Source organism: Malus domestica, chromosome 09 (genome assembly GCF_042453785.1).
Source record: "Malus domestica chromosome 09, GDT2T_hap1".
Classification (NCBI taxonomy): domain Eukaryota; kingdom Viridiplantae; phylum Streptophyta; class Magnoliopsida; order Rosales; family Rosaceae; genus Malus; species Malus domestica.
Window position 1 is genome coordinate 28,646,930 of NC_091669.1, and position 12,197 is coordinate 28,659,126.

The window sequence follows — 12,197 nt, forward strand, 5'->3', positions numbered from 1 at the left end:
ATAGACAATTAAAACTCAAGGCCAAAAAATATGGACCAAAGCCCACAGGTGGGCTAAGTAAATTTGAGGCCATGAAATCCAGCCCAAAAATAGGCTAGAATAGGCACAGGTGGGTTGCAAGCCCAATAGACCAGAGGCCCAAATAGGCATGGTTCTGGTGCGGGTGGGTACACATAGGCCTAGGCATGGAGGTCCTAGATATGAGGTTTGTTCTAGTGCGGCGCAGACACACATACACCAACAGAAGGTTGTGATCATGTATGGCGCGATACATGGGAAAATGCAAGAGCCGAGAAAGGCTCAACTGGTTCTCAGGTCTATGATCACCAAAGCCCAAAGAGCAGGTGATGTGGGTCAAGGCAATAAGCACAAGCAGACCCAAAAGAAAGGTGGTGTGTGATATGGGCCAAAGGAAACCGAGGCCCATTAGGTCTAAGGTTGGATCTACAGGCCACCCTAGTGGCGCTGGGTGTGTGAATCCACAGAAGATAGTCAATGGCACAGCTTTAGGCGGTTTTCCGTGGTCGAGGCAAGTCATGGTTCATTAGAGAACCAAGTTTTTAGCGACGAAGATAAATCCTCAACGTCGGTGATGTGAGAATTGAAGGGATTCGAGTGAATCCCGTGAAAAAAATAAAGAAATTTGCCTGGAATTTTCGAAGATCTTTGTTGAAAACAACGAGTTTCGTCCTAAGCACATAACTGACAGTTGTGGTTTCGTAAAAAACAAAATCAACAGAAAAGGTCTCAGCTTCAAGTCGAAGGTTTGGTTAGGGACAATGGTGCCAAAACGTATTGTTTGGATTCTCTAGGCTTGTAGCCTTAGGATTAAGCTGGGCTCACCAAATTGATGTAGGCTGTTAGCCTGGTATTGGCTGTCATGCACGGTAGTGTGGCTCGAAGCCGGCGGTGCTAAAACCCTAATTTTTTTCAATTTTAGATTATAAGTTAATTCAATTTTTATGCATATTCACATATAATTCAATGCATAGATGTCATATCCTGGCTCGGGCCCCCACCATATCCCAGGCTCGACTCCGCCGTAACACGATATTGTCCACTTTGGGCCCCGACCACGCCTTTACGATTTTGTTTCTGGGAACTCACAAGAGAACTTCCTAGTGGGTCACCCATCCTGGGATTGCTCTCACGCGATCTCACTTAACTTTGGAGTTCCGATGGAACCCGAAGCCAGTGAGCTCCCAAAAGGCCTCGTGCTAGGTAGAGATGGGAATATACATATAAGGCTTACAGGATCCACATCCCTAGGCGATGTGGGATCTTACAATAGACATGGATTCGATGCAATTCATGGCAATGTCATTCACATAATTTAACAATTATGGATATAATGCATACACAATTTGTGTAGAATCGAAAATCCAGAGTAAAGTTAGGTCATGGATTATGGTGAATTTTCATGCTATCAGGACTATAAAAATATCTTGATAAAAACTGTTGTTTTGGAAGAACCTGATTGCTTGATGATATTAATGAACTGGTTTGATGCAGAAAACTTCCACATCAAATTCCTAAGCGCAATGGTAGGAGCATGTTGATAACGTGTTGTGGCTTATTTTAATTTGATAGGGAGAAAGGGAGGTGCGGCAGCAGAGAGAGATTAGAGAGAGATGTGTTTATAGGGTTGTGCAGAGGATGGGTGATTCTCCCTACGCAGTGCTTTTATTTATAGTAATAAGAGAGGAAAGAATATTTCTCCTCCAAGGAATACAAGTCATAATAGGAAAGAATAACTAGTATCAAATCAAATCTAGGATTTACACAATCACACTTTAAACAATGTTTATAACAACCCCAATTTTTTAATCGAATTTTAACATATGCGGTTTTGAAACCTTATAAGATTTTACACTGTTTTTCATACATGACAAAACTCAAAGAGTTGTACGTCTAAGTACCCACTTGGTAGAGCTTTTAGCGCCAGATTTTAGCTTTTTGCCAATCTTGTGAGCTCTCTAAGTTTGTTGTTTGATAATCATTTCATTTTCAGTTTTTTGTTTTTAGTTTTCATTTTTCATTTTTCACCTTTTTGAAAATTGAAATCTTGTCCGGTAACTATTTTAAGTTTTCTAAAAAATGAAAACTAAAAACTACTTTATTGAGTTTTCATTTTTTTATGAAAACTGAAATTAATTACCAAACAAGATTTCTGTTTTTAAAAACGTGAAAAATAAAAACAAAAAACGGAAAATAAAATTGTTATCAAATGATCCCTAAACTGTTTGATAAAACTCTCAAATTTTGCTCGTCCAAAAATCTGATTTTGAGGAGCTGTCCTAACCTAGATTTGAGAGCAATTTGTTTGGCACATTAATGAAATTTATAACCGGACAAAAACATCCTTAGAACATTTCCAAATGAAATGTCAAATTGTTCAAATCATTGTTAACAGTCAAAAAAGACAGCAACAATGTTTTTCAACCGAAAAGGTAAATCTGATGTGGCATTACATTGATTGACAACCCTCACCTTTGTTGTCAAAATTAACAGCAGCGTCAAATTTTTTTAATTAATTACTAAATCACAAATATCAATCTGCAAACTGCAAACCCAGGTCTAAAAATATTAGATCGAAGGCAAACCCAGCTTCTTGGTTCAGCGAAAATTCAACTTCGCCGCTACATCTTGGAAGCTTGGCGTTCTCTCCAGCAAGTGATTTCTCATTTTCTTCTTCTTGAGCTTTGTCACAAATGGATTTTAGGATTTGGTTTGTATTTGAGTATTGAATATTTGACCATTGAATCTTGTAATGCATTTGAATAAAAAGGAACAGGCTAAGCGATATTGTATCAATTCAATTTGCTTCGAATCCAATTTAAAAGAAAAGAAGAAGAAAATACGGCTTGAAGTTATATAGGTATGAAACTTATCAAGCTGATTTAAATTACTTTGCAGCTCAGAAGCCTCAGTATTTTATTCCTTGGGTATTAATTCAGATACTCATTCTGGTGTACACCTGGGAAATTATGATAAGAAAATAATGTAACCAAATTTAAAATTATAAAACATAAAGTATGAAAAGGAATAATATAATAAAATAATATTTAATTTGACATATCAGGTAAAGAACAAAACTTTAAAAGATATTGAAGTGCCACATAGACCGTCAAATCTAAATTTTATGTTTAAAATTTGACTGGTCTTAGAATTTTGTTAAAGTAATATCAAGCCATTGGACTCTCTTTCTCTTCTAAAGGTGGAACTCGGGTATGTTAGATGGTCAACCCAACTTTAACTCAACATTCAAAATTCAAGTTAGGGTTAGGTTCAAGTTCATGTAGGTTTATTCAAGTTTGGGTGTAAATTGAATTCGAACTTACATGGGTTGTGTTCGAGTTTATCTAACTTTATTGAGTTCAATCTTATAATATCTTATTTTATAAGATTTTTCAAATTTTGTACCAAATAACGTCAATACATATTAGTTAAAATTCAATTTTACGCATCAGTATCCACGCAAAAGCTTAAACCAAGTGTTAGGCTGGGAGAACACTTCTAATGTTTCAATTATGCAAAGTTGATAAAATTACAAGAGAATACTAAAGTTTCAATCCAAAGAAACTGAACGCACCATTATTATTCATTGTTCAAATCAAGATCAACAACAAAACTTCAATTATATATATTTATATTATATAATATGAAGTAGGGTGAATAATATGTGCATGAGAGAATTCGAGATGGAATTCAAGTTGGATTTGGGTTGACATGGACGGGCTTTTTACTTCATAATGACCCACTCGATCAAGTTTAAAATCTAATCGGACATGGACAGATTCAGGTTGACCCAACCTAAGTTGCACCCAACTCTCCACTCACATGCCCCAACCCCAACCACCGTTAGTCATCCTCCACCCCTCCACCTCTTTTCCCCCCAAACCAATTTGATCTCAAAGCACCAAAATCTCCATGCCAAATTCCATCCCACCCTCTATGAGATAAATTCAAAACCCTAATTTGTACGATCTCAAGTCTTTGATCTTACATTCATCAAACGCGTACACAAAGTAGGGCTGAAAGTTTCAGCACAGTTAAGCATTCAGGGACACGGAGAGTAAATTGAATGCTAACCAAAACATATTTGAGATTCACCTATTGGCCACTGTCAATCGTTAAACAATCAGAAGTAACTAGATTTGCCCAGTAGTAAGTCGAGCATGTCGTCAGGAGTAAGGAGAGTTGTTCCTCCAAGAATCAATTCAATATCCGGCCTTCCACTCTCGGATAATGCCTCTTGAGCTTCACGAACCTTATTACACATAAAAAACAACAGGGTTAAGTTTCTTTTGCAAGTGAATATAAGTAATTTTTTCCCGAGGAACTACCAGTTTTCATGCGAAATGTTAACATACGGGGAAGAGAATCTGAGAAATGCATACCTCGACGCTATTGATTCCTCCAATGACAAAAACCAGGATGATATTTTGGTCGGCTAAACTTGGTTTTGCCTGAAAATCGGAAAAAAAAGGTTGGTTATCAAGTATTTATGGACCCATTGAACCAAAATCTGGACATGGGAACTTACCTGCCCAAGGCCAAATCTTCTGAAACCACTTTTAAAAAGTTGTCCCACAGTGGACGAGTGATACTCCAGACCAGGTACGTCGTTCTTCGCCAAAACCCTTGTTAGAAGCTTATATAGCAGTCCTCTGCTTGCATATGGATCTCCACTGAAATTATTTTCTGAAGACAATGACCCGTCCTTCAATGGTATGTTCCTACTCTTCAAACTAGATAGCTTGTGAAGGAATTTGAAAAGATTATCCACCCTATCACGCAGCTCCAACTTCAGCTGCATGTCACTGTACACTTGCTCTTTACTGTTATTTTTATTATCAACTTCTTCATCGCCCCATTTACCCCACTGATCGTCGTCAAAATCATCGATGTCTATTTGATCAGAAGACGTTTCTTTACTTTCATCGGATTTGATCCTGCTTAAGTTGGTCTCGAGCTCTTCCATTAGACCATGAAGAAACTTGAGTTTTGCTATTGACGGGTTTTCAAGAATTGCTTCAACAATAGAATCCTTCAACAATTTCTCCTCTTGCCAAGAAAAAGGGCCATCAGACCCAGATGTCGGAAAATTCTCACCGGCTAATATATATCCAGAAATCATAAGGAGCAAGGCATCCTGAAAAGAAAGTAGTCCTTTTGAGGCCTCCGACTTTTTGTTCTTCTGTCCATGCAATCCCATCAGAGCCGTCTTATTGATAAGATCGTCAATTTGAGCAGAAAGACTCTGGGTTGTGTCTCCAGCACTTACAACACTCAATATTCTCTCTGCACTCATAAATGCTTCCCATCTGGCCGAATTAGATTCGTCGAGGGCAACCAGAGCAGCTGCTGCTAATTGAATAATTCCCTTATTTCTCAGTAAAGATGACTGCGTTTTAGCTAGGGCTTTTACCATAAGTTGCAACTCTGACTTTGTAACAAAACCAGGACGCGATTTGACATTCACAGTTATATTTTCCCGACGAAGAGCTTCTTGAAGCCACTTCTTCACCAGTACAGCTCCATCTTTTGTTCTCCTGTCTAGTATAGCTTCCATGTATGGTGTTCCACGAAAACTTTCTGTAGAAACAAAAGACCCACTAAGAAGCTCATTCTCGAACTCAAGCGGCTTCTCATTATGAACTTTGTTCTTTAGGTTCATCAAATCCAAAACCTGAGAGGCAGAGTTCCCAGAATCCCACCCGCACAGAAAAGCTTCAATGCTTTCTAAAAGCCTAAAGTTATCTGTGTTGTTATCTTCTTCACGTAGAACTAGGGCAAGTGGTATTTGAACATCAAGAGAAGCACGTTCCAGGTTAGAAGGGCCATGCTTGAGTTGGTTTTGTGAGCTTTTTAGGTGGGCGGAGGATGTTGTTTTTTCCCTGCGGGGCAGGGATGAAAACATACAATCAACAAGTGAATCTCCATGACAGCATGGAGTAAGAAGATCCAGTGTACGATCAATGAGTAATAGCCCTGCGGATCGTTTACGGCGACCTACATCATAAAGACTTGACATGTCTGTCATAATTTTCCCCACAGTTTTTGAGAGATCACCAAGTGAAAATATTTCCATCTTCAAGTCCATCTGCATAATTAAATAAAACACACCATAGTCAGGGTATACTAATCAAACAAAGCACTCTGAATGGACAACATAACAAATTAACCTTGGCGGTAATCACACACAAAAGAAAATATAGCAATAACTAGCAATACATTTCAAATTCTTCTTGTATTTTTTAATTCATATTCCTTCATATGTTCCCTTGCCTTGACATTATTTCACCACACAACGTAGAACAATTGTATCCCAACTCCCATGCGAGACAGATCAAATACATTTACAGGAAATAGAACTGAACTTTGGCAAGAACCATTGTCGGAGTCTATAGTGCTGTCTATATCATGGAAAACGACAGTGTAGAAATTTTGGGAATTTCTAAAGCTTTTAGATAACATAAATACAAGGTTTTTGGATTGTTCTACATGTACAACCTTGTAAACAGTAAGCTATCATTTCCAACTCTATGACAATATAAGTGCAATCTAGACTTTTGAAGATAATCAAATTTCAAATATGCTGAAAACTAAAGAAATGAATGCAAAGAACTAAAATTAAACTTGGGGAAAGGGAAGCATGTAGAGCACCTTTGCAGCAAGATGGTAAAGAAAATTTGCTGTAAGCGTTGCCCCGGCAGGAATATCGTCACCATCAGAAAGCAATCCAGTACTTAAGGGGGGCAACCCTGGACTAAGAGCATCCTCATGTTTAACTGATAAGTATGCATCACCAACTGATCCCTCTGAAGGTAAAACAAATACTCTTGGTGAAAGGGGGCACAAAATCATGGGGAAGTGATGCACAGAAACAACCAGTTTTTTCCCTACATCTTCTGTATCAGCTACTGACTTGTCTTCAATGAAATTTCTTGCACTTAAACTAGCTTCATTTTGAGATATGTCCTTTAAGTTGCTGCCTTCTGTCCGTCTGGAATTTTTCTTATCTTTCTTAACAAGCTCCTCATAATCTTGGACAAGCAAGGACTCGTATTCATGAAATGCATCTGGTCCCAGAGGTGAATCAGGATACGCTGAATGAGCTATCTGCATTCAGTAAAGCATTCAACATTTAGGAAAGCTAAAGTAATAATACTGTGATGATGAAACATCCATCGAATTGTCCAGAGAATAAAGGATGGGAAGATAACTCAAATCACTGCTACTAATGCTGATGCTGGTATCAATAGTACTACCAACACCGCTCCAAAAAAGAAAAAAGAGGTTTTGACAGGCTTTTATTATCAAATGAACAACAAAATTTGGCTCAGATAAGGCAGCTGAAACTTTTGAAGACTAGAAAGGATGTAACTAAATTAACTATATCCACAATCTTCTAGTTCTGCAACACCTTCCTTCAGTTTTCAAAAACAATAATCTGCATTCCTAATTTAACATTTCAGTGTTCTGCCAAAAAAGTAACGGAACAAATACAGATCACGAACTTAATTCTTGAAGGGCACATTTTCATAAAGGAGAATGAGATCAACTAAACAAGCTTCTGACCATATCTACTCAAACTGATTATCTAAAGAAAAGAGCGAACATTAAAATTCCATTTAGAAGCGGTAATTCCACAGAAGTACCTCTGAAACAGATGTGAATACAGTACAACAATCTACAGCTTGATGTGTGCTCAGACAACGTAAAATATATCGATGTGCATCACTTAGTAGACGAGAAGTGATCACCACAACTTTCCTTACAGGATCAGAATTTGCATTCCAATCAACCACCTGAAAAATAAGGCATATAGGCAGTTAAATACAAAAAGGATAAATGATAATTTAAATATTAATGTTCATTCACATCTCATAATCATAATTAAAACAAAATAGAGGACTAGAAGTTTGGGGCATCATGGAAAGACAATGAAGCACTTCCTTTAGAGTGCTACAGTTACTAGAGTTCTCGAGAATTCATGTCAAGGACAACAAAGCACTTCCTTCATGTTAATAGATTAGTAGTCAAGCTACAGTTACTAGAGTTCTAGAGAATTTATATGCCTGTTAAAAATGGTTTTTTTTTTTTTTTGGGCTTTAATAGATTAGTAGATAAGCAGATTTTGATGACAAAGGAGATATATGAACCAATAGGGTATCAGAGACGGACAAAGTCTAATGTGTCCTTGAGTTTAGGGTTGTGCCTTGAGTTTAGGGTTGTGTTGTGACTCGTGGGCATCAGTTTGGGGTGGCCATCGTTGTAATGTGATCAATATACCCACTGTAAAGAAAGAAGAAAACAAGAACATAACTAATTATTTTCACCGATTCTCCACTCCAATACACCAAAATGGTCTTCTAATGCTTTATCCAAACAAAACAAGACTATAATTTTTCCCAAGAACAGTTTCTTAGATAATATCATTTTCCATCAACACAAGAGAGTTTACATGAAACACACAGAGGCAAAAATTTGCTTATAGTGACCATCGGAAGAAAGTTTCTACTTCAAAAACCAAAAAAGATAATTCACCACACTTTTAAGTTTTAATGTTATATGGCATCTCTGTCCAAATGTTGAAACTGTTTTCACATTTAACAAAATGTATGAAAAAACACGGCTCATAGTAGCCCTGTAAAATCCAACTTACCGTATCAAGAGAAGAAATGTTTTCCAAACTACACAGAGCACGTACTCCATGGTTCAGTAACAGGGGAAACGCTCCTGTGTACTGGAAGCTCTTTGTACATCCAGCATCTAAGTAAAGAACAGAACCTTCAATGTGCTCCGATATCTAAAATGAGAAGATGAAGAATTAACAATCTTATAAATCAAATATACATAAAATTCAACTGAACATCAACATGTCTAATACGAGAGCAATTAATTCAAACTAATTCGACAGGAACCCCTCTACTCCAAAACTCAAGTATAATAAGAACTCGTACAATAATGATTCTACGTAGAGTAAGGAAATAAAAGGGAAACGAAAGCTTCTGTGCTCAGCCTTAAAAGTTAGATTCAAACGTAACTTCCAAGACATTCTCATTTTACAAGAATCCAACCTACTGATGGTCAATTTTTTCATTAAACTTCCAAGACATTCCCATTTTACAAGAATTCATAAAAAATAAAATAAAATAAATCGCTAATAAGTCAAATGGGAAATCAAATACAGACAACTGATTGGTGAAGGACTAGGATAGTAGGATTTTAACAACTAGAGAGGATGAATCCTGTCAATAATTCAAGAAAAATTTAGGAGTTGTGAGCCAAGAATTCATCCTCCAATCCCTAATTTTTTTTTTCAAAAGAAGTCATATTTAAGCCCTAACATTAGATTTGCAGTTGCCAAAACTGGGTAGAATCTGAAAGCCTGACGAATACAGTAATTTGCAGTGAAAGAACATAATTCGATTTAGTACGAAAACGCAGTGAATGAACATGATCCAATTGAAAATTCATATACAAACGATAATCACCTGGCTAATGGAATCGAGGCAAGATTTGGTGACATCAACGACAGCCATGTTTCGATTCAGTTCACATGAATAAGCAGAAAATCAGCTGAACAAGAGTCATAAGGCTTCCTTCCCCTTCCAAGGATTTGCAATTGAGTTGGGTAATCGGTGCTGTTATTATCACTGTAAGCCCTAATTCCCATTTCTCCTCTGTTTCATTTTTTTTTTTCTTTCAAAATTTCCTCTGTTTTATATTTTTGTATTTAAGGAGTGTGTAGTCAAACTAAATATTAGAAAGATTTTAAAGGATTTTAAAAGTGATGGGTTTGATAGAATTTAAGAAGATGGCTTAAATGTCAACACGGTACATGTGCTTTATTTATCGGTCAATTTAATCCATGTGTTTTCAATTCGGCCAAATTGGTCTCTGTGTTTATATCCATTAGCCAATTCGAGACAATTTGTTAAAGGACTATTAAAATTGACATGTGCTAGGCACGTGAGAGGATAAAAACGTAATTTTATTGTACACCCACTAAACAGATACAATGCATATCTTTAATAATAATACATATTTCATTTTATGTGTGCAGATTTTCCTCAAGTTATTGAGGATTTAACCCAACCACCATTATCACAAGCTCAAATAATTTATGAAGAATCATTCAATGAATTCCCTACATAATTGTTTAGTCAGGTTGATGAAAACAGGTATTGCCCAAATGGTTTTAGCAATGAATTCTTATTTCAAGAAGAGAGAAGCGCTTTGTATCATGGTGAGCCTTAATATCATTATGATGTACCGACACAAACCAATGAGTGTGAATATGATGGTGATGGTGAGCGAAAATCTGATGCAGAGAATTCTCTTTATGAGGAAAGTGATAATAATGGTGACAATGGTGATTCTAATACAGACAGTTCCTTATATGATGAGGATAATGATGCAATGATTGAAGATGACAATTCCAATGACAATGCATATGCATAAGAGAGTTTCATTGGATGCAGTAAGAAACAAAAAAAAAAATTGGGTAGCAGATATACAGGTTGAGGATTTAAACATGGATAAGTAGCAGTATAACTCAGATGAATTACATTCGCCATTGAACTTTGATGAAGAAGGACATGGTCGTAGATGCAAAGACTTTAATGTTGACTCTAATATGGAAAACCCACAATTTGATGTTGGGATGAAAGTTCCAAGTAAAAAGGTGTTAAAGCAGGCTATACAAATATATGGAGTCCTAGGGTCATATGAATGTAAGATAGGGAAGAATGATACAATCAGGTTGTCTGCTAAGTGCAAGTAAGGTTGCAGTTTGAGGTTGTTTGCTTCTGTGATGTAGGGTGAAAATACTTTTCAAATCAAGAGCTAAACTTCTGGTCATTCATGTTCAAAAGGTTTCTTTAACAAAAACATAACTTCAACTTTTCTTTCTGAAAGAATATGGGTAGGATTAAAGATGATCCTAAGATTAAGAAGACAAAGCTTCAGTCAGAGATATATAGAGACTTGGGAAATGAAGTCTTAACAAACCAATGTTACAAAGCTAAGAGGAAGGCTATAACTTTGATTGAGGGGACTTATGCTCAACAATATGAAAAGTTATGGGAGTACTGTGAAGGGGTTAGAAAGACAAATATAGGCAGCACTATGATGATGAAGGTGGATCCTCCTTATTTCCAAAGACTTTATGTGTGCCTAGATGCTTGCAAACAGGGGTTTGGATCTGGTTGCATACCTTTGATCAGTGTAGATGGCTGCCACCTTAAGGGAACATTCCAAGGTAAATAATTAATTTGTAGTTTTATTTGACATCAACTCATATAGATGTGGTATTAATTTAATATAACATCTATATATCTATACGTGCATATTAATTCAATACCTTGGCAGGACAATTACTTGTGACAGTGGGAATTGATGCAAGTGATAACATGTATCCCAATGCTTATGCGGTTGCTGAATTGGAAACTAAAGAGATCATGGTGTTGGTGTAAACACGGAAATTCCTACGATGAATGAGACAAGAACAAGTGTACAAAATAACATTTTGTATTAATGATTTTGGGGTTACAATCTCTCTCATATTTAATCCTCTGATTCGATCTCCGTAAGATGTTGATTTATGGATGAGCTGCTGATCCAAAGGGCCGTCGAGGCTTGATCTTTAGGATGAACAGTGGTGTACGGATCTTCAAGGGCTTTTGGGCTTGATCTTGAAGAACAGTGAATGAAGTTATTGATGTTGTTGATCCAAATGGTCGTCGGGGGCTTGATCTTTAGGATGAACAATGGTAAACGATGAACACTTTCTTCAAGGGCCGTCGGGGCTGGATCTTGAATTGGTGGAAGTTCTTCAAGGGCCGTTGGGGCTTGATCTTGAAGGAGGATTTGACGAAGAACGAAGAGAGTTTTCTTGATCCTTCGAGATTTGCTTGGGAGCTTTGGAGTTTCAAAGCTTCAAGGTTTTGGTGTGATGTGAATTGGTTATGAATTGGTCCCCCAAAATGAATGTCTTGGCTTCCTATTTATAGAATTCCAAAACTTGATTTTTGGATTTAAATAATCAGATGAAATAAATCATTTCTGTCAAGTGTTGACACGTGTCATGTTTGATGACTTTTCTGATGATTCTCGATTTTTCGTTGAGTCACATGTTATGTGTAAAATTTATGTGACACGTGAACGTTGAAATTTTAATTTTTGAT

General features: G+C 36.8%; 1 protein-coding gene across 1 annotated transcript; it reads right to left on the bottom strand.

Moving 5' to 3' along the window:
- Positions 1-3,977: 3,977 nt before the first annotated feature.
- LOC103444073 (sec1 family domain-containing protein MIP3) lies at positions 3,978-9,771 on the bottom strand. Its single transcript, XM_008382982.4, has 7 exons — positions 9,504-9,771; positions 8,672-8,815; positions 7,665-7,814; positions 6,670-7,125; positions 4,547-6,106; positions 4,401-4,469; positions 3,978-4,270 (listed from the first exon to the last, which is right to left on the bottom strand). The coding sequence occupies exons 1-7, from the start codon at positions 9,549-9,551 to the stop codon at positions 4,142-4,144; spliced, it is 2,556 nt and encodes an 851-aa protein (XP_008381204.1). The 5' UTR covers positions 9,552-9,771; the 3' UTR covers positions 3,978-4,141.
- Positions 9,772-12,197: the final 2,426 nt, after the last annotated feature.